Raw genomic sequence first — 22,662 nt, 5'->3', positions numbered from 1 at the left:
GACACATATTTTGATTCTTAGTCGACGCTCTTTTTTTTTCATGGTATACTATATATCTAAAAGTATATAAAAATGTGCGAGCCTGCTATACACGCTATTGTTCAAAATATTTGCCTGAAGTTATAAAAAATATCAACTGTTTCCGCCCGGGATCGAACCGGGGGCCTTGTGCGTGTGAAGCACACGTGATAACCGCTACACTACGGAAACTTGATATTAGAGGCTCAAATAGCTAATCATGTTAAGATATCTAGAGCAACTTTCACTGCAAGTACATTTTACCTTGAACTGGTTTCGTCGTATATAATTGAATGCGTACATATTGTATTTAAATCTGTAACTTATTATCGGCAACTTAACTATAGAATATTTATTTACTAGAACTAGATACATACTTTTACTTTAGTATATGGAACTATTCAGAAGAAGCAATCAATAGATAAAAGTATTCAGAATGCCAATAAAAAAACGAATTACTCATGTTTTACGAACATTAGTCCTCATGAACAGCTACTTCTAATTTTGTCAGCACAGCAAAGACAAGAATCTCTTCCAATACCTAGAACTTATTATTATTTATTCATTAGGTTTCGAAGTAAAACGCCGTGGCGAACTGCAACTCATCAAGATCTTCCAATCATCAGTTTTCGAAGCGTTCCTCAAAGGGAACGATTTAAAGTCCTGCTATAGTGCAGTCGCTAAAGTCGCTGACTACTGGCTCGACGTACTATACAGTAAAGGCAGCAATATGCCTGATTCGGAACTGTTTGAGCTGATATCCGAAAACCGATCCATGTCGAAGAAACTTGAAGATTATGGAGGTCAGAAGTCCACTTCGATTTCGACTGCGAAGAGATTGGCGGAGTTTTTGGGTGATCAGATGGTGAAGGATGCTGGGTTGGCTTGCAGGTTCGTTATAATTATTTTATGGATATCGTCATCTTCATCCTCCGAGCTTTCCCCGACTATGTTGGGGTCGGCTTTTATTTTATTAATAAAAAAACAACAGTAATAAAGGCCATGTTACGAACCAAAGAAAGTAAACAAAGTGAAATAAACTTGTACATTTATTTTCTTTGTTAAGCTGTTTTCGATAACATTGTTAACTTAAATATATTTTTAACGATTATAGTTAACTTAAACAACAGCAACTGTGTAATGTGAAGAGTCACTGCCGTAATAAAAATAATTTCCCAAAACAGATGACCAATTATGACCACGAAGTGACTTACTTACTCAAAAACACTAGTCACCACCAAACTATTCCAGGTTCATAATATCAAAGAAGCCCGAGGGTGCTCCGGTAACGGAGCGAGCTATCCCCCTCGCCATCTTCCAGTCCCCCGCCGCCGTCAAACGACACCACCTGCGACGCTGGCTCAAGGACAACTCCATCACTGAAGATATTGACATCAGGGATGTGCTCGACTGGGCGTACTATATCGAGCGTCTCAGTGGAGCTATACAGAAGATTATTACGATACCTGCTGCTATGCAGGGGGTGAGTATATTTCGTCCCTTCTTTAAGTACCCTATGTGCTCCCTTAAGTAATACCTCTTCTATACTCTCTTATGTGCTTCCTTCTGCATTCACTTATGGGAGGATGTACATAAGGTTCCTTATGTTCTACTCCTGTGAAAGTGATAACATAGCGCCCCAAAAACGCCCTCCTTTTTGGGGTGCCGTCCAATATAATAATAATATATATATATAATTAATATATAATATATATATAATTGAGGTGAAAAAATTGCAATAAAAAATTAGCCTAATTTCAAATAACACATTTGAAAAATATTATGTACCTACAAGACTCCCTTATGTACTCCCAGGACCGAGCTTTTTGTTTGGCCATTCCAATATACTTAACATCTGTCTGTGGAAACTCAAGAACTGCCCTTACACTCTTTAAATCAGTTACGTTTAAACTAAAATCTCATTACAGTTAGACAACCCAGTACCCCGCTGTCAATACCCCGACTGGCTTCACAAGAAGATGTTAGCTAAAACTGACAAGTATAAGACGAGGAAGATCACTGATATGTTCAGTGTGCAGCCTAAAGAGTTGCAGCAGAGCTCTGATGATGGACAGGAACCGTCTACCAGTGCTGATGGGAATATGGTAAGTAGAAGTTTGATGATTTTTAAACAAATATCCGGGTACTACAGTTCTAGTTAAATAACGTGGCAATGTTTTGGCCTTTAGCATGCTCAGTACACCACAATGGACTTCTCTTATTAATTTCTGGTCAGCAACAAATGTTCATAAATACGATGAAAATAACAAAATACTCGAACATTAAAATATCTCAGAAGTAACCCACATACCATAAGCAACTGTCTACTACAGAAGAAAAACATGGAAATCATATATTCAGTAGAATATTTTTAACGACTTCATCCATCTTCCAAAGTTTTAGGTTCCTGAGATAATGTCTCTCTAAAAAGTCGCAATTTTATCAATCTATGTACCATATTCAGGAAACAGAAATCGACATAGAAGACATAGGAAAGTCGACCACCGACAGAGACACCACAATACGTCCGATAGTGCACACGGTGAAGCGCAAACGCGAAGAGTCGCCCGTGAAGGAGCCGCAACACTGGCGCGAGGCGCTGGGTGCTCCGCCGCCTTTTGGGAATACTAAGGTATGGAATGTTCTAGAACGGATGCCATTAGTGTTTCTATGTACTACTTTAAACATGATCTGAAACTTGTGTACCCCTCATGGCAGAAAAGTACTAGAAAAACAAAACCTTTACAGTTAATTTTATCCAGATTCTGTATTTTCAATTAGTTTATTGAAATTTTTCATGTTCGACTGTATACATAATTTTTAAAGGCTTTAATGTTTTAGTTAAGTAAGAAAATCAAAGTGACTAAAAGGCATTAAAATGTTTTTATACTCTTATCAGGAAGAGAGAAAGGCATGGATACTCTTCCAAAAGAAGAAATGGCTCTGGCAAATGGAACAACGTGGTTTACGCAACCGCAGCAAAAGAGGTATTTATTAATCTCTGAAAATGCAAGTAAATAAAATGGCAATTTTAGTGAATAATTTGTATTTTAGGTAAAATGGACAAGGATATGATGCCTCCACCCAAGGCGGGTCCAGTTACTACTCTCGGAGGATTCCTTAGGAAAGCTCAACGCACGCTACTCAATACGCCCTGGCAGATTATACAGGTGAGGGAGATTAAAAACTTCGATGTCGGCCCGTAACTATAGTCCTAGCAAAAGTAGGCACGTGTATCCATACCCCTCTCCCATTCTCGATATCCACTGATACCTAAAATCTATGTACTCTGTATGTTCTATCTACTCCTGTAATGTTTCACCAAGACAAAAATATTGGATATAACTATAACTCAGTAAAAAAGTTTGCGATATTATTAGCAAAAGGACTATTTGAATATTGATTAATAACTATAGTTTGATATAATTTAATGGTTAATAAGGGCATCGTACGAGTCAGTGTGCAGAAATCAATCTAAAAAATAATCGGGCGGTGAAAGTACGCGAGGGATATGGATACATGCGCATAAAATTACCTTTATAATAATTGCTCGGAAGTATGTATTTTTCCGCCAATGCCTTCAGTAAGAAATACACTCAAATCATTTACTATTTATCAACACAGGTAGCCGAAACCCCCGAACCCGGTCTCTTCAAAGTCTGGGCTCTAGTAGGGTCCGAACTACATCAGATCAAGCTATCAGTCCCGCGCATATTCTACGTGAACCAGCGCGTGGCCCGGGCGGCGGACAGCGGCCAGTACTGGCGCAAGTGCAGCCGCGTGCTGCCGCGGGCGCATCCCGTGCTGCACCTGTACCAGTACACCGTGCCCGAGCACCTGTACCGGGAGCACCAGGAGTTAGTATTGTCACCAGATATATAGCTAGATCAAGCTATCAGTCCCGCGTATATTCTACGTGCTGCCGCGGGCGCATCTCGTGCTGCACCTGTACCAGTACACCGTGCCTGAGCACCTGTACCGGGAGCATCAGGAGTTAGTATTGTCACCAGATATATAGCCAGATCAAGCTATCAGTCCCGCGTATATTCTACGTGCTGCCGCGGGCGCATCCCGTGCTGCACCTGTACCAGTACACCGTGCCCGAGCACCTGTACCGGGAGCATCAGGAGTTAGTATTGCCATCATCATCATCATCTGCTTACCTTTTTACCAACCATTTTGAGGTTGGCAAGAGCCGGCCCTAGCGATTTTCCCGCCCCGAGCGAGGGCACCTCCCAATACTACTATATCTGTTGTTTTAAGACGCCACCGTGATTTTGATAGCCGTTTGCCATGCCAAATTATAGGACTACCAGCTTACCAATGGATCTGAAATTTTGATATAGGTAAATTGATATCTTTACCTAGATTCTGCCAGAACGAAAACACGATACTGATAATTTTACTCGATCATAATTAATTCCGAAAACACGTCTAAAAAAGTACTATTTTTGAAATTACAAGGAAGTTACACTATCTTTATATTTCAAAATTACTCTAATATATTCTTAACATCAATATTAAGGTTTTGTCAAAGGCATTTTTCCATAACTATTACCAAACATTTTTAATTAAAGTTTTAAGATATTGCATTTTTTGAGCGGCCGCGATCATGGTAGACGCTACGCAATTCTGAACCTTATGTCAGTGCTCTAGCGATTGATACACAATGCGTACGGAGACTAGCCAGTCCGGTGATAGCCCTCGTCGAGGTCGGACCTGTGCATGTTGTCGCTCCGGCCGTAGGTATAATAATTTGTGACGATAACTCAGATTTGCGAGCGGCCCTATGTGTGCGTCGGCTTGTAAATATACAACTTTCGTTCGTGTGACAGTGACGTCGTCCGAGCATGACGTGTTCTTATCGCTTTTTGTTATGGGTACAGTCGTTTACAAAAATGTCTAGTTCTTCACGGAGAAAATGTTTAAGGAGTCAGGTAGCGTTTCAAAAAATGAAACAACCTTCAAAGCTTTTTATTATTACATCTTACAGTTTTTCATTATTTTCTCATAAGTTTTTTGAAATTGACATTGACAGTATCTAAGAAATAAATGACGTGAAATATCTAAGATGAATTAAATACTCCTTACATATTTTCTAGCTCGGGGTATTTTTCAAGTAGCGATTCAGAATCATTATAAATAAATAAACATTTTTATTGGGTATTAAACAAATCAAGAACTAACTTAATAATTTCAATAGATATTTACACAGATAAATAAACATTAAATTACGTAATAACTGTTTTTCCTTAAACAGCCGTAACCCCTAAATAACTGTATTTGTACCCGACTGTACCTCTTGTCACGCACACAAAGTCACTGTATATGTACAAGGGTTACCCACACAAAGGCCGCGCGCAAGACTGAGTTCAACTTACTATACTACGTAAGAGAACAAAAAATCTATGGAGACCGCGTTATACTATAAATTCTTTTTTTTTTACATTATATTATTATTTACATTTCAGTTTTAATAAATATGTTTGAAAATGAATTACTTAGCTTCATTACTTCTTTGATACCTTACACTTCACTACATACATTTTTTTAATGTTCAATACACAAGATCTGCGACGTTTTTATTCCTAAACCACTTAATTTTTACTAGCTGTTTAACGCGATTTTAGCCGCATTCCCGGGGAACTTCTTCCTGTGCCCGGATAAAATATGGCCTACATTCACTAGGGATAGTGTAAATCTCTAATTGTGAAAGCAAATCAAATCAGTTAAGCAGTTGCAGAGCTTATACAATCCACAGAAACAAACAATCAAATCTTCCCTCTTTATAACATTAGTATAAATTATTTAACACTGGTCAAACCCTTTCATTTGATACCCGTATTGAGAGAGCTATAAAAAAACAATGCAATTCAGCATTTTCTGGCGGTGGCTATCTTGGACTTTAAATAATATTATACATAATTCTACTAATCAAGCCCTTTCATTTGCTACCCATACTGAAGGAATTGTAAAAAAAAATATGTTATTCGCCATTTTGTGGCGGCGGCCATCTTGGGCCGATATTCACCAAATAAAGCTAGGAACACTCCCGATTAATTTTCATTTCAAACAAAAAAACCTAAATACATATCGATTCATCCGTTCTGGATATACAAACACACATACACGACACACCACACATACATACACACAACCATACGCGTCCAAATTATCATATTACTCTTCATAAAAAATTTTAAGTACAAATAATTTTTGTAAGTACAACAAAAAAAAACCGATCAAAAAATAAAAAAGTTAGGTAAGTTGCGGCTCCTTATGTTCCCTGTTCGGTTCTCCTGACCCCGCGCTGACCTCGGCGTGTGCGATTGGCGCGAAATTCAAATGTTATACATTGAGTGAAGAGTATAGCTTGCGCGACGCGCGATAGACGCGGAAGTGTAGTGGGCGGAGCTATCTAAAATCAAAAAATCCGCGGTGCGGTCTTAAGTCCTCATCACACTAGTGGATTGCGGCAGCTCCGTTGTGCATCTGTCAGTATTCGCTACGCACTGCAGTCGCTCGCAATCCGCAAGTGTGTAAAGGGCCTTAGGGTTTTGATTTAAAATATCTTCTCTAGCTTACTAACTACTTATTGATGTGATAGGAAAAAAACTATTTTTGATTGCGTTTATCCTCTTCTAATAATTACAGTTTACTTTTACAGGGAATTAACATCGGAACTATGCGCTCCAGAAATCGAAGGGATATACGAAACACAAATGAGTTTGGAATTCAGAGTGCTGGTACAACTTGGCTGTATATGTACTGTCGATCCACAAGAAGCGAGGAAGTACGATTTTGAACCTTATTTACTTACCAATTAAGTTCACTTTAGAATGTTTAACGATGTTAAATATTTTATTTTGCAGGATGATTCAATTCGGTTCAAGTAACATGGATTCCTTTGCGCTAAACCAACTACAGTTCAAAAGTGTGGCACTCCAACCGTATTTACAAAAGCAGGTAAAATATTTAGTTACTTGATATATGCTTTTAATCCTGAAAATCAACATCTTGAAGTATGTTAAGTGTTATAAAATATAGCCTTACTAGTAGTAGTCGTAAGCGCAGTCCTGAATTCATAGTGAACAATATAGTATATTACCGACACTCCTCTGTTATATATTAAATACTCCTTCAAACAAAATACACCTCCATTAAAGCGACTTAAGTTGCTAAGTTTCATAGAGTAGCAGTGGTAATCTAAAGAAGAACTTTTTATAAGCTTTATTGATCAGTACCTAATTAAATATTTTCATCCCCAGGACGGCGTCCCCCCAGTGAAACACATCTACCTATACCAGCACTCAGCGCTCAACTCTTCGCGTAGCATGTGGGCATTAGTACTGCCGCCCGTCAAACGCGCATACATATACGTGCTAGACACCGTCAAGACTAACCAAGTGCCTAACATGAATACTTTGTATTTGGCTGAGAGGACTGCCAAGTAAGTTGATCTTCCTTCATCTTCTGCAGGGCGTAAAAATTAACTTATTTATACATATATACAACTAAAAACAATTATGTGAACTTCTGCAGGGTAGATGAAATCTACATCGCTTTTTATCTACGTCCCGCGTTTGTTTTTAAACTTTTATCGATTTTGACGTTTATAACAAGTCTAGCTTTTTATGTTGTCTATATCATTATGATTCAGGCAGGCTCTTTTTCGTGATCTAGAGGAGAATTTTGCTATAAAAAAAGTTGACTCATGCCATCAAAACTTGATAAAAGTTGCTTCTGAACTAAAATAGACCCCTTGCAATAAAATCAATTTTCATGTCATTTTTTATTTCTTTATAAGCCTTGTGTATAAATTATGGTGTCTCAATTATTTTCTTCTGTTAAACATCTCTATTATTTTTTCTCCATAGAATAAACCTAGGCACAGAAGAATCTTCCCTCCCCGGCGCCGAGCTAACATGGGAAGTAGTAGTAGAGACCGAGTCCCGCGCCGTCAGCCGACACCTGCAACGCGCGTTGCAACGTTACAAGGACGAACGTTGCGGACCCACGCTGTTGGCGTTGCAGGCTACACTGTCGCCTCATTTGTTGCTGCAACTAATGCCAGGTATTTAATATAATATACATTAGTTAATATAAGATATAAGAAGTTGTAGTAGAGATAGTCTCGCGCCGTCAGCCGACACCTGCAACGCGCGTTGCAACGTTACAAGGACGAACGTTGCGGACCCACGCTGTTGGCGTTGCAGGCTACACTGTCGCCTCATTTGTTGCTGCAACTAATGCCAGGTATTTAATATAATATACATTAGTTAATATAAGATATAAGAAGTTGTAGTAGAGATAGTCTCGCGCCGTCAGCCGACACCTGCAACGCGCGTTGCAACGTTACAAGGACGAACGTTGCGGACCCACGCTGTTGGCGTTGCAGGCTACACTGTCGCCTCATTTGTTGCTGCAACTAATGCCAGGTATTTAATATAATATACATTAGTTAATATAAGATATAAGAAGTTGTAGTAGAGATAGTCTCGCGCCGTCAGCCGACACCTGCAACGCGCGTTGCAACGTTACAAGGACGAACGTTGCGGACCCACGCTGTTGGCGTTGCAGGCTACACTGTCGCCTCATTTGTTGCTGCAACTAATGCCAGGTATTTAATATAATATACATTAGTTAATATAAGATATAAGAAGTTGTAGTAGAGATAGTCTCGCGCCGTCAGCCGACACCTGCAACGCGCGTTGCAACGTTACAAGGACGAACGTTGCGGACCCACGCTGTTGGCGTTGCAGGCTACACTGTCGCCTCATTTGTTGCTGCAACTAATGCCAGGTATTTAATATAATATACATTAGTTAATATAAGATATAAGAAGTTGTAGTAGAGATAGTCTCGCGCCGTCAGCCGACACCTGCAACGCGCGTTGCAACGTTACAAGGACGAACGTTGCGGACCCACGCTGTTGGCGTTGCAGGCTACACTGTCGCCTCATTTGTTGCTGCAACTAATGCCAGGTATTTAATATAATATACATTAGTTAATATAAGATATAAGAAGTTGTAGTAGAGATAGTCTCGCGCCGTCAGCCGACACCTGCAACGCGCGTTGCAACGTTACAAGGACGAACGTTGCGGACCCACGCTGTTGGCGTTGCAGGCTACACTGTCGCCTCATTTGTTGCTGCAACTAATGCCAGGTATTTAATATAATATACATTAGTTAATATAAGATATAAGAAGTTGTAGTAGAGATAGTCTCGCGCCGTCAGCCGACACCTGCAACGCGCGTTGCAACGCTACAAGGACGAACGTTGCGGACCCACGCTGTTGGCGTTGCAGGCTACACTGTCGCCTCATTTGTTGCTGCAACTAATGCCAGGTATTTAATATAATATACATTAGTTAATATAAGATATAAGAAGTTGTAGTAGAGATAGTCTCGCGCCGTCAGCCGACACCTGCAACGCGCGTTGCAACGCTACAAGGACGAACGTTGCGGACCCACGCTGTTGGCGTTGCAGGCTACACTGTCGCCTCATTTGTTGCTGCAACTAATGCCAGGTATTTAATATAATATACATTAGTTAATATAAGATATAAGAAGTTGTAGTAGAGATAGTCTCGCGCCGTCAGCCGACACCTGCAACGCGCGTTGCAACGCTACAAGGACGAACGTTGCGGACCCACGCTGTTGGCGTTGCAGGCTACACTGTCGCCTCATTTGTTGCTGCAACTAATGCCAGGTATTTAATATAATATACATTAGTTAATATAAGATATAAGAAGTTGTAGTAGAGATAGTCTCGCGCCGTCAGCCGACACCTGCAACGCGCGTTGCAACGCTACAAGGACGAACGTTGCGGACCCACGCTGTTGGCGTTGCAGGCTACACTATCCCCACACTTGTTGCTGCAACTAATGCCAGGTATTTAATATAATATGTAGTATATATATACGATATAGGAAGTAGTAGTAGAGACAGAGTCTCGCGCCGTCAGCCGACACCTGCAACGCGCGTTGCAACGTTACAAGGACGAACGTTGCGGACCCACGCTGTTGGCGTTGCAGGCTACACTGTCCCCACACTTGTTGCTGCAACTTATGCCAGGTAAGAACTGAATAGATATTACTATCACTACAAATATTTATTAGTTAATAATTGACATGAGAAATACCTTCGTTTTAAAGTATGTAACGAACGAAAAACTGTTTTTTACAGCTAGTTCAAGAAGTTAAATCTTTTCTTAGACAAAGGTTTTGGCTGCATTAGTTTAAGCTCATAGCGATCTTATTTAGAAAAGGTTGTTGAAAACTGCTGCCCCATACAGGTTTTTTTTATTATTTTTGTACTTAAACAATATTGTAAATTAAATACGAATTTCTCCTTTCAGGTTTATCGGACTTTCCCCTTGTTCCTATCCACGTGCGTGACGTGGAGACGCTATACAGCGCACTGGAGTGGCAGCGCATCGGCGCCAGAGCTATCGTCAGACATTATCTAGCACTGGACGCCGTGCTGCAGCTTACTATTGAGCAGTGCAGGTAACTTATATAAACTTATATATAGGCCAATTTCTTTAAAAAAATACAGAAGGTATTTTCTTATTTATTTGAAAAACAAAACAATGTTCAATTTAATTGGTCTCTTTTAGTATTCACTACGGCCTTTGTTTTCATAACCTTCCAGTCTTAGAGTCGATTAACTGGTATTTGATATACAACGCATCACGATATCAGCCTTTTCCCACTACTACTAAACCTAGACCTCCCCAGGTGAGCACATCAACAGCGAAATGCAGGCAGATAATGTGGCTCATTAGCTCAATGAGGTGACAAGAAAATTCTGGGTAAGCCCTATTTTCTAAAAGGATCGACATACACAGCACACATACAACCAACAATATTAAAAGAAGTCCCAAATGTCACCTATTTCCCCCTTTCACTACAAAAATATTTAACCCCAGCAATTTTCTCCCCGCAGGTACTTCCACGTGCCCCTCGGCAACATGCCATCAGACCCGACGGTGTTCGGCGCCGACCTGTTCTACGCGCGACACCTCGTCAAGCACAACTTCGTGCTCTGGTGCTCCAATAGAGACCTGCCTGATCTGGGCGGCAGGGAGACTGATGATAATAGGTTAGTGCTTTTGTTTTTGAATTATTCTATAATTTCAGACACCAAAAAACTTGAAAATACTAAAATATGTACATGACATAAATATTAAATACTAATACTGTATCCAATGCCATGCATACGGGTATATACCATTCATTCTTTGCATTAAGGTGATTTGCCATAGGGTGTTTATTCAATATCATGACACAACCAGCCCAGTTCAAGGTTTTTAAACATTTTTGTCGAGGCATGAAAATCAAAGAAAGACCCGGCCCCCCAACTAAATAGTTTTTGTTTGACCAAAAGCTCTTCTAAGCGTTTCCCATATAGTCTCGCTATGTCTGCCTGTCGCTCCGTCCGTCCGTACTTTGGCAGGGCATATCCGCCACGTTCACGCCATCTCTGACCTTTTTACAGAGAACCTCACAAGTTTCCATCTAAAACAGTATCAAATCATCGAATCTCAACCTTACATTATCTCATACAGGCTAGTAAGCGAAGTGGAAGAGCTATCAGGGTGTACACACATCGCTCGAGGTGCATACAACAGTGTGTGCGTGGAGCTGGACACTGACGCGCTAGGAGTCTGTGCGTTACTGCAGGCGCACTCTATACTGCACGCTGAGGGGACCAGCCTGGCCACCGCCTTCGGAGCCAACCATGCCAACATACAGGACGTTATGGCTAATGCTGGTTAGTATGACGCTCTAGATAACGTGATGGAGCAACTGCTTATCTGACCTCCTCAATTCAGGCAACGCCTTGGTTAAACTAGTTGTCTGACAATCAGTTATATCTTCTGACTACCCGTAATGTCTCGCGGAGATATGCAAACGTCCCAAGGGGGATTTTTTGATAGATTAACCGCTGCCCTGGTATATAGGGTTTAAGAAGGAACATGATGAGTTTCAGTAAGCGTCTGACATTCCTTCACGCTGCTAACCCACAGCGAGAGGGGTCACTTGATGATTGATTACCCATAAAAAAAGATGTGCAAATGACTTAACTTAAAAATGCTACATAATGTTTCTCCTGAGTATATAATACTAACTTCTGACAGCGGTTTGACCCGTGGGAATCTTTGCACGAACCCGGATAAAAAGTAGCCTATAGCATTCTTTGATAAATGGGCTATCGAAAACAGTTTTTTTTTTTCAAATCGGTTCAATAGATCCCGAGATTAGCGCGTTGAAACAAAGAAACAAACTCTTCAGCTTTGTAATATTATAGGTGCGAATGCGTCAATGCCGTACGACGAGACGGCGCAGTGCAGCGCGGCGTTCAAGATCCTGCGCACGATGATCGCGTCGTGGCTGCGGGACGTGACTCAGTACAAGAACGTCTTCGCTGATCTGCAGATATCGCACTTTTATAGGTAACTGTTACAATTGGTGTAGTTAAATAAGAAGGTTTTTTTTTAATTCAAATTAAACTAATTACTGGATACTTTTCGAACGTCACCAATAACAACTTACTATGATTTTTTTATTGAAAACGAACGAACGAAAAAAAACGAAGAAGTAGAGGAATAAACTCCCCACCAAAACTTACATTTTCATTAGCTTTTCTAGCAGTTGTAAAACTTTAATTTCTTTGAAGAAGTATTGCACTGTCACTTTAGAACAAATGAGATTCTGTACTGCACATAAAATAATGTACGGACGAATTAAGTACTTCCTTCTTCTTTTTTTAATTATATCATTTCATAACTGCAGATTATTCAACACTTATTCCAACACATTTATCGACAGATGGCTCAAAACCCCCACATCTCTACTCTACGACCCAGCATTACGGCGTACTCTATACAACTTAATGAAGAAGCTCTTCCTCATGCTAGTGGCGGAGTTCAAGCGGCTGGGCTCGCACATCGTCTTCGCGGACTTCAATAAAATCCTGTTGTGTACTAAGAAGAATAATGTTATGGATGGCATCGGTAAGAGAACCTTGACATTTAGTTGTGGAAGATTGCGAGCCATCGTTTCTAGTGTAGAAAATTACTGTGGAGTTAATTTACGTTTATTTTAGTTAATGCACGAATAGTTGAGATATGTAATTATTAAAACATGTTTGGTATAATACGTCGGCGCGCGGTTCGTGCACAAAAGTTGCGGTTTCAGAAATGTTCAAAACAGAAGAAATCACACCGGGAGAATTTCACCCTCTGATATAAAAAATGAGATTACTAAAATGAAAACAGAATATTCCGTTTACCACAAATTACGTTTAGTTATTTAATTAATCACATTGCTCTGCTTTTTGTCTCGCAGATGTGTAGAAAAAAACATAAATTAAAAAAAAAACTATTCGGCTCATCAACTAACTAAAGAGTGCCTTCCCAGGTTACGTGGAATTCGTGGTGCAGAGCATCAGGAACAAGGAGCTGTTCCACGGCATAGATATCCGGTACAAGCAGTGCTGGTCATACCTGCTGTGGCTGGACGAGGCTAACTATGCTGGAGTGCAGGTATCTTGGCTTTTTAACCGACTTCCCTAAAAGGAGGTTCACTATGGAAATGCTTGTTTTTTTGTTAAGTGAAGTGAAGTTAATGCATTATTGAATACCACTGAACAATGCGTTTGGCCTCCATAGTTATTATTATGTAATTTGTTATTGGGTACAAATTATTTTGTTTCGAACAGGGTAAATTGCCGGAAGGTCTGACAGAAGTTGGATCGTCGCAACTACCCGCAGCCAGTGAAAATGGTGATGACGAGGTAATTATTATACAACTCATAAATAAAGGACTTGAGGAAGGATATCATATGAAATCTACGGCTATTCAAATTTTTCTGAATGGATATGACATGTAACTTGTATGGTGGCATCATGCATTAACATTAACCTATTATGTTAATACTTAGCTCTAAATATCCCTTTGAACTTCACTTGATATGTAAATATTTGCTTCTACAGGACAGTGCAATAACAATGCAGTGGAACTTAGCGAACTTCCTGCCGGCGCCAGTGCGGGAGCCGTTCACGGCGGCCGTGGCGGGCTTCCTCAGCGCCGCATACTCGCAGCCGAAGGAACTGCCTAATCTGATACGTGGGGAAATCTCGCAGAAGCTGTTTCAGTATGTTTGATTATTTATTTATTACATAGCCTTATTTTTACTTATGAAGCGAGGGAACTAGATTTAGGTAAATCTAGTTCTAGTTAATAGATAAATCTCGCGCCCTCGCTTCATAAGGAAAAATAAGGTTATGTTCTAGATTTACTTAAATCTAGTTCTAGGTAAGTAACAGGTTCTTGCGGCGTCGCAGCGCGCTACGGACTCGTATGACGACAATTTATTATGTCGTTACTCTGATTATTGTGATTGTTCTCGTATTGTATCTAAATATATAAAACTCAAAGGTGACTGACTGACTGACTGACTGACTGACTGACATAGTGATCTATCAACGCACAGCTGAAACCACTGGACGGATCGGGCTGAAATTTGGCATGCAGGTAGATGTTATGACGTAGGCATCCGCTAAGAAAGGATTTTGATCAATTCTACCCCCAAGGGGATAAAATAGGGGATGAAAGTTTGTATGAAACTTTGTCAATTTTAAACCGATCGGACTGAGACTTTGCATGCATAAAGCTACTATGGCGTAGGCAACCCTTAAGAAAGGATTTTGATAAATTCCATCCCTAAGGGGATAAAATAGGGGATGAAAGTTTGTATACTTCTTAACGCGAGCGAAGCCGCGGGCAAAAGCTAGTTGTACTATATAAACCATACTACATAAACGTTTTGTAATTAATTCGTTACAGTTATTTATATTATAAATACGGAAGTAATCTGTCTCAGAACGTCTGCGACATTTCACGCCAAAACATGAACCTTAAGTTACATATCTTAAATAGATTATAATCATTTAAAATGTACTCGTCAAATTGTAATACAGAGGTAGTCGTGTATGTTTCTGAATTTATAATCAAAAATAAATTCATTATTATCAGAGTGACAGAGAAGATAAACTCCCGCTACCCGGCGTTACGTCCGGCCGACATCGGGCGTCAGCCGGGCCTGAAGCCGGACGCGTTCTCGGGCGAGTCCAAGCCCGCGCTGCTGTATGTCAACGCTGTGTGTAAAGTGTTCTCACTTGATCCCACGTTGGAAGACGAGGTTTGTATCGCTCAATGTACCTATTATTTTAATCGTATCAATTAACTATGTTCGAAAACAACTAACCCTAAATAGGTAGATTAAATATATTTCTTTTGGTCTTATAGATTTAGGTATTTTTGGTCAAAGTTTATTTAAACTAATGACCAAAAACCATTGTTTATTTTGCCTCTGAGTTCTACACAACCGCATCAGAAGAAAGTTTTACTTCTTTAAAGACTTGAGAACCCAGCAAAATCACTTTTTTCCTATCAAAAACCCTTTTTTTCAAGAAAAACACATTCGAGAACATTTTTTTGTACTTATTTACACTTCATCTAATCCCAGGTGACCCTCCTCCGTCGCAACTTACTCCGTCTGATCAGCGTGGGCGAGTTCAGCGCCGCAGCCGAGTGGCGAGACGCCTGCAACTCGTGCCTGCTCACCGAGATCATCTGCAACGTGTGCAACCACTGCCGCGACCTCGACCTCTGCAGAGACACTAACACTGATGTCGTTAGTGACGTGTGAGTACCTAGCTATGTACACTGGAGCCTGCTGCAACTCGTGCCTGCTCACCGAGATCATCTGCAACGTGTGCAACCACTGCCGCGACCTCGACCTCTGCAGAGACACTAACACTGATGTCGTTAGTGACGTGTGAGTACCTAGCTATGTACACTGGAGCCTGCTGCAACTCGTGCCTGCTCACCGAGATCATCTGCAACGTGTGCAACCACTGCCGCGACCTCGACCTCTGCAGAGACACTAACACTGATGTCGTTAGTGACGTGTGAGTACCTAGCTATGTACACTGGAGCCTGCTGCAACTCGTGCCTGCTCACCGAGATCATCTGCAACGTGTGCAACCACTGCCGCGACCTCGACCTCTGCAGAGACACTAACACTGATGTCGTTAGTGACGTGTGAGTACCTAGCTATGTACACTGGAGCCTGCTGCAACTCGTGCCTGCTCACCGAGATCATCTGCAACGTGTGCAACCACTGCCGCGACCTCGACCTCTGCAGAGACACTAACACTGATGTCGTTAGTGACGTGTGAGTACCTAGCTATGTACACTGGAGCCTGCTGCAACTCGTGCCTGCTCACCGAGATCATCTGCAACGTGTGCAACCACTGCCGCGACCTCGACCTCTGCAGAGACACTAACACTGATGTCGTTAGTGACGTGTGAGTACCTAGCTATGTACACTGGAGCCTGCTGCAACTCGTGCCTGCTCACCGAGATCATCTGCAACGTGTGCAACCACTGCCGCGACCTCGACCTCTGCAGAGACACTAACACTGATGTCGTTAGTGACGTGTGAGTACCTAGCTATGTACACTGGAGCCTGCTGCAACTCGTGCCTGCTCACCGAGATCATCTGCAACGTGTGCAACCACTGCCGCGACCTCGACCTCTGCAGAGACACTAACACTGATGTCGTTAGTGACGTGTGAGTACCTAGCTATGTACACTGGAGCCTGCTGCAACTCGTGCCTGCTCACCGAGATCATCTGCAACGTGTGCAACCACTGCCGCGACCTCGACCTCTGCAGAGACACTAACACTGATGTCGTTAGTGACGTGTGAGTACCTAGCTATGTACACTGGAGCCTGCTGCAACTCGTGCCTGCTCACCGAGATCATCTGCAACGTGTGCAACCACTGCCGCGACCTCGACCTCTGCAGAGACACTAACACTGATGTCGTTAGTGACGTGTGAGTACCTAGCTATGTACACTGGAGCCTGCTGCAACTCGTGCCTGCTCACCGAGATCATCTGCAACGTGTGCAACCACTGCCGCGACCTCGACCTCTGCAGAGACACTAACACTGATGTCGTTAGTGACGTGTGAGTACCTAGCTATGTACACTGGAGCCTGCTGCAACTCGTGCCTGCTCACCGAGATCATCTGCAACGTGTGCAACCACTGCCGCGACCTCGACCTCTGCAGAGACACTAACACTGATGTCGTTAGTGACGTGTGAGTACCTAGCTATGTACACTGGAGCCTGCTGCAACTCGTGCCTGCTCACCGAGATCATCTGCAACGTGTGCAACCACTGCCGCGACCTCGACCTCTGCAGAGACACTAACACTGATGTCGTTAGTGACGTGTGAGTACCTAGCTATGTACACTGGAGCCTGCTGCAACTCGTGCCTGCTCACCGAGATCATCTGCAACGTGTGCAACCACTGCCGCGACCTCGACCTCTGCAGAGACACTAACACTGATGTCGTTAGTGACGTGTGAGTACCTAGCTATGTACACTGGAGCCTGGCTTTACAACCTCAAGCAGAAAGGCTTCGTATAAATAATACTTCACCCGCGTCTGATCAACGGGCGAGTTCAGCGCGGCGGCGGAGTGGCGCAACTAGAACAACTACAACTTGGCGAATAAATAGACAATTTTGTTTCTAAAATGCCTGAAAATATTTTTGTTTACAGGCCCGTATGTTTATGCCCTACGTGCGGCACTCCGTATGAGAATCAAGAGCTCGAGTGGAGACTGATTGAGATAATGAACAGGCGAACTATGTCCTATATACTACAGGATCTGATTTGCAAACGGTGTCACCAGGTTTGTGTATATTACTGTTAAAAAAATGTGACTGAATTGACCTCCCTTTTTAAGTCGCTCAAAAGTTGTGGTTACATCCATCCGATATGGCTAAAAGATAACGGTCATTCACATAGGTAGGGAGTTAATAGTATTATATAAGGTGCTTATCGGGGGAGTACATAAGTATGAACATAGGGACAGCACATAATTAATAGGGGAATTTAAAAAATAATAAATATTACATTTAAAAAATTAGGGTTGTGGACACCACCCACCACCACCGTGCCTAATAGACCAGTCTGTCAAAATTAAGTTTTAAGGTTACTTTGTTTATTTTCGTGTAAATGAATATAAAACGATATAATGATTTTCTTTATTCGCAGGTAAAACGAGAAAACATGACAATGGTGTGTGAATGCGCTGGCGAGTTCACCCTGATGGTGCCCACAAAGGAGGTGCTATCTCAACTCAACACCTTCAAGACGATAGCCGACTACTACAAGATGCCCTTACTGTCAGAACTTATTGAATACCACCTTAGCAACACGTGATATTATATTTGTAAATAAATAAGTTTATTTTCTCTACACAGTTGCCTTAATTGCCTAGATTCCACATGTGTGAGAGACTGGTGTCTGCAGGGCCGCGCCGCCCCTGTGTGCGAAGTGTGCGGCGCACACAGGCGCCAAGACAATAGGGGCGCCGCGCCGCCACTGCCACCTAAATTATTTTTGTTACCTATATGATTGTTTTTTGTAGTGGAGTATCGACAAGTAGGTACAATACGCGCAACATAGGCCTTGTAAACTACAAAACATCTATAACGCTTATTGAACAAGTCTCTCAATATTTAATGTTTATTATTATTCACGTTTATGGTTTCATTTTACGTTTAGGGTTTTAGTTTACATTCCTTACGAGCTCAACGTTAAAACGGCGGCAGTTCTTTGAACCAGAATAATACTACGAACCAGAATAATTCTATATAAATAATACTACGATCCGTTGCGTGCGATACGTCCGTTGCGTACGATACCGACAAGTGGACGCTTGGCTTTAACAAACAATTTTTAAAAATTCGCGCTCGCTACGCTCGCGGCTGTTCACTTGTCAGTGCCTACCGTTCATTCTAAAACCCAAAGTCCCAAAACTCAAAAATTTTCGCGCTCGCTACGCTCGCGGCTGTTCGCTTGTCAGTATAGTTCTTTCTAACATGATTAGAGTACTTTTATGTCCCAAAAGTCAAAAATTTTCGCGCTCGCTACGCTCGCGGCTGTTCGCTTGTCAGTATAGTTCTGTCTAACATGATTAGAGTACTTTTATGTCCCAAAAGTCAAAAATTTTCGCGCTCGCTGCGCTCGCGGCTGTTCGCTTGTCGGTACCGTTCCTTCTGACATGATTAGAGTACTTTTATGTCCCAAAACTCAAAAATTTTCGCGCTCGCTGCGCTCGCGACTGCACCTTGCACCTTTCTTTAATATACAAGTTTAGGTGCTTTAGTGACCCAAAGCTCAAAAATTTTTGCGCTCGCTACGCTCTGCTTTATTTTCCACTTCTTTTATTTTTTCAATCCTTTTTTAGCCGAGCCTAGAAGGTAGCGCCGCTTGTAAGTCCTTTTATTAACAAGAAAATAACTCCTAGCTCACAACAGACTTTTCACGTAGAACTAAGGGCCTCGCATAGACCTGCCGCACGTAGCCTCGCAATGGCTAGGGCCACCGCTGACTGGAGAACATTTATTTCAGTCTTTAACAATTAAAAATATTCATTCAAAAATTAAATTCGTTTTATGATGATTCGTTAAAAAAGAGGCGCTTCATAGGTTTCGCACACAGGCGCTGCCGGGGGTCGGCGCGGCCCTGGGTGTCTGGTATAGATATTTCAATGAAAACCTGTGTCTCAGATCACCAGTGCACTGAAGGAGGAGTATATTATCGGCACGGATAATGAGCTCTCGGCGGAAGAGAGGGGATAGCTTTGCGCACTGTACACTTAAACCAATAAATCACTTCTGTGCAGGTGAAGGTTTGAGCCCTGTCAATATCCTTGCCGATGATTATACATGATTATTTTTACCGGACGAATAGCTGGTGAGAAAATTAATATTATCACTTTAGAAAGCAGAAAAGTATTTTTATTATGTTTAAGTACAGTCAGATTTAGTTTGAGGGAAGAAAGCAGTAAAACTTTGGACCAAAAGCAGTTATGGTCAGTGGGTTGTCTTAGGGGCGGAGTTGTTATGGCAAAGTGATCGGGACATGCCTCGACTCTGCGTCGTTGTAGGATGAAGGCCTGTCTAACCAGTAGGATGACCCATTCCCTATGGAGATCCGAAGTCGGACGAAGGTAGTCTTGCGCCCACCTTTAGTATTGCACGTTGTGCCCTCTCAACTTCAACTATATTGTTTGTGGAGACTTTTGGTTCAATAAATAAAATATTAAAGGACAATGGGCACTTTGTATGGGATTTGGTACCCGCTCCAACAGTAACGTATGATATATCATTAGAAAGGTATTTACGTGAAGAATAATAAAAACTATGGGGCTTGCCTCAATTAGCTGTCCGATCCGAGTAATGATAAAAATTGAATCGACATAGCAACAAGTATGTCATCCATATATGCAAATTCATTAAGAGGCATATGTTGTCAGTGTAACAATTTTAAACTCAGTTAATAGACATCTTACATTGTTTGAGATACACTCTGTTATAATCTGAAGGTTGTAATAGTCTATGGAGTCATACTACGGAAACACAATCGTCATCTGATTTGACAAAAGTTCAAAACATTTCTATTCATCTTTTTTTAAGAAGAAATTCATCATTATCTCAGCACCTCTTGAGGAGCAAGATTGAGTCGTAGTATGTACTATGTAAACATCGTCTCCTGACTTTTCAACTTTTTGATTGTAGATACTGAAAGACTTTCATCAAATACATAAGCTAGTTCTGCGTGAACTGCAAAGGTTTGCTAGGTCTTTTTTTTAAAGCAGTCAGCAGACAAACATTCTAAGAAGGCCAAATTCCTGTTTTTTGTTACTAAACCAGTTTTTATTCAATACAGTTGGATTTAAGAACTACATCTACATTGATGATTTTTGAACATTACACAGTCTATTAGTCGATGTCACGCGAAATGGACAAGGATTTGGGACTAGTCGTCATAGTAAACATTTTTTGCCTTGCCAAGACCTACGCAATGGTACTAGAATCAACACTGTTGGACAGGGTACCAAAACGCCCGTCGTCCTTTGATGAATCTTTAACAAGTGGTTGGGGTATGGTTCCGTGATAATCTGACTATAGTAGAAGCATTATATCTAAGGTACTCTGTGAGCAGAAGTAATATTGATGACTGTTCACACATATTGGAAATATCGCGTCGAAACGCTAATTAGGCATCGCCATGTTTGTTTTCACTAATTTTAGTGATTACGCTAGGCTCTTGTTGATGTGGTCTTATGCAATAAAATGAATCATGTAAATAAAACAAAAGTTTATTGATAATATGTATATTACTATTAGGAAATTATTCACAAGTTAATTAAAATAAACAAAAACATAAATAAATGAATTCAAAGTGTGCTCCTTTCATCGTTTGGGGTTTGTCCCAAGCCTTTGGCAACTTCACTTATGCATAGCCACTGTCCATCAGATCCTTCACGCCAGAGGCTGACCTTGTTGTCTCCTCCTGACACAGCCAGGATGTTACCCGTGAGAGACCAGCTCACACTCCACACTACATCATCAAATGTGTTCAGTATTGTGGGGGTCCAGGACACATTGTCATCACTGGTCCAGATAACAACCCTCTTGTCCTGGGAACAGCTAGCAATCATAGAGCGGTTCAACCCCAGAGATGGTGCCCATGCAACATCCCTCACCCAGTCCATGTGCATTTCTAGTCTGTTCTCTTCTATCCATTGGTCACCTTGTTCTCTCCATATCTGAAAATACATAATTCAGTTTGATCATGAATATAATTAATGAGAGACTAATTAAACTACCATTCAATCTTGAGATTGATGATTGAGTCATAAAATAAATGTGAATGAGTGTTTGTTACAGTGGGTTGCACCATTTAACCAAACAAAAGTGTTCAATTCTCATACCACCACTTTGACCAATGTGTGGTAAGTGAGAATAGGTGAAAATGAGGGAACAGCTAGTGCTATACATGTATAATGGATTTGTTCAGGTTAACTCACTTTGATCAAGTTGTCACATCCTCCTGTGACTATCCTTTTCGGTGCCTCCTTATTGCTGAGTGGATCCAAGTTCAGATCGGCGGAGATCGCGGGGCACCAGCTGACGGAGTTGACTCCAATCGCATGCGCTCCTGGTATTTTCTTCACATCCCAGTTGCCACCGTCCTGCGAGTACGTTATGATGGACACGGACCCGTCAGAGCTGCAGCACGCCAGGATTAACCCGTACTCGGCTGGCGCCCACGCAATAGAGTTCACAGAACTCTCATGTCCGGTATATTCATACAATTTCGTCCACTCGCCAGCTTCCTTCCATATGATAACTTTCCTGTCGTAAGAGCATGACGCCAACAGGTTGCCGTACTTGGGATGGGCCCAGGCGACTTGCCACACCGGCCCGAAGTGACCCTTCAGATCAGCAGCAAGGGTTTGTGTACCACTCTTGATGTCGTAAATCTTAACCGAATTATCCGAAGAACATGTTGCTAGCCTCAATCCGTAGTAGTCCAGTTCGGCATCGTGTATCATGTCTTCATGGCCCGTATCAATTGTGTTAAGAACAGTAATCATTTTTAATATAGGTATTTATCAAAAAACACAAAAATGAACAATTAACCGCGAGTGGCTCGCCAGCTGTCAAACGGTTGACGTGGAATCACAGTTGCCACAGCAAACT

General features: G+C 41.6%; 2 protein-coding genes and 1 non-coding gene across 3 annotated transcripts in view; 1 reads left to right on the top strand and 2 right to left on the bottom strand.

The window, feature by feature from the left end:
• Pole1 (DNA polymerase epsilon subunit 1) overlaps positions 1–18,340 on the top strand; it is a 28,992-nt gene extending 10,652 nt beyond the window's left edge. The window contains exons 19-41 of the mRNA XM_064039732.1: positions 588–909; positions 1,270–1,501; positions 1,947–2,123; positions 2,483–2,650; positions 2,918–3,005; positions 3,073–3,188; positions 3,643–3,875; positions 6,686–6,811; positions 6,891–6,984; positions 7,287–7,468; positions 7,896–8,092; positions 10,379–10,529; positions 10,969–11,124; positions 11,591–11,796; positions 12,334–12,478; positions 12,855–13,039; positions 13,446–13,570; positions 13,747–13,821; positions 14,021–14,181; positions 15,063–15,228; positions 15,556–15,734; positions 17,663–17,795; positions 18,161–18,340. Of these exons, the coding sequence (XP_063895802.1) occupies positions 588–909; positions 1,270–1,501; positions 1,947–2,123; positions 2,483–2,650; positions 2,918–3,005; positions 3,073–3,188; positions 3,643–3,875; positions 6,686–6,811; positions 6,891–6,984; positions 7,287–7,468; positions 7,896–8,092; positions 10,379–10,529; positions 10,969–11,124; positions 11,591–11,796; positions 12,334–12,478; positions 12,855–13,039; positions 13,446–13,570; positions 13,747–13,821; positions 14,021–14,181; positions 15,063–15,228; positions 15,556–15,734; positions 17,663–17,795; positions 18,161–18,328 (3,785 nt within the window). The 3' untranslated portion in view covers positions 18,329–18,340. The remainder of the gene's footprint in view (positions 1–587; positions 910–1,269; positions 1,502–1,946; positions 2,124–2,482; positions 2,651–2,917; positions 3,006–3,072; positions 3,189–3,642; positions 3,876–6,685; positions 6,812–6,890; positions 6,985–7,286; positions 7,469–7,895; positions 8,093–10,378; positions 10,530–10,968; positions 11,125–11,590; positions 11,797–12,333; positions 12,479–12,854; positions 13,040–13,445; positions 13,571–13,746; positions 13,822–14,020; positions 14,182–15,062; positions 15,229–15,555; positions 15,735–17,662; positions 17,796–18,160) is intronic.
• Positions 138–210, bottom strand: Trnav-cac (transfer RNA valine (anticodon CAC)). Its single transcript has one exon. It is a non-coding gene; the product is annotated as a tRNA-Val (tRNA).
• A 2,934-nt stretch (positions 18,341–21,274) lies between the features above and the next one.
• LOC110376446 (protein SEC13 homolog) lies at positions 21,275–22,647 on the bottom strand. The gene is made up of 2 exons (XM_021334916.3): positions 21,987–22,647; positions 21,275–21,725 (listed from the first exon to the last, which is right to left on the bottom strand). Exons 1-2 carry the CDS (start codon positions 22,554–22,556, stop codon positions 21,354–21,356), a joined length of 942 nt encoding a protein of 313 aa, XP_021190591.1. The 5' UTR covers positions 22,557–22,647; the 3' UTR covers positions 21,275–21,353.
• Positions 22,648–22,662: the final 15 nt, after the last annotated feature.

Source organism: Helicoverpa armigera, chromosome 20, assembly GCF_030705265.1.
Source record: "Helicoverpa armigera isolate CAAS_96S chromosome 20, ASM3070526v1, whole genome shotgun sequence".
In the NCBI taxonomy this organism is placed as follows: Eukaryota; Metazoa; Arthropoda; class Insecta; order Lepidoptera; family Noctuidae; genus Helicoverpa; species Helicoverpa armigera.
This window is presented reverse-complemented; position numbering and strand designations above follow the sequence as displayed.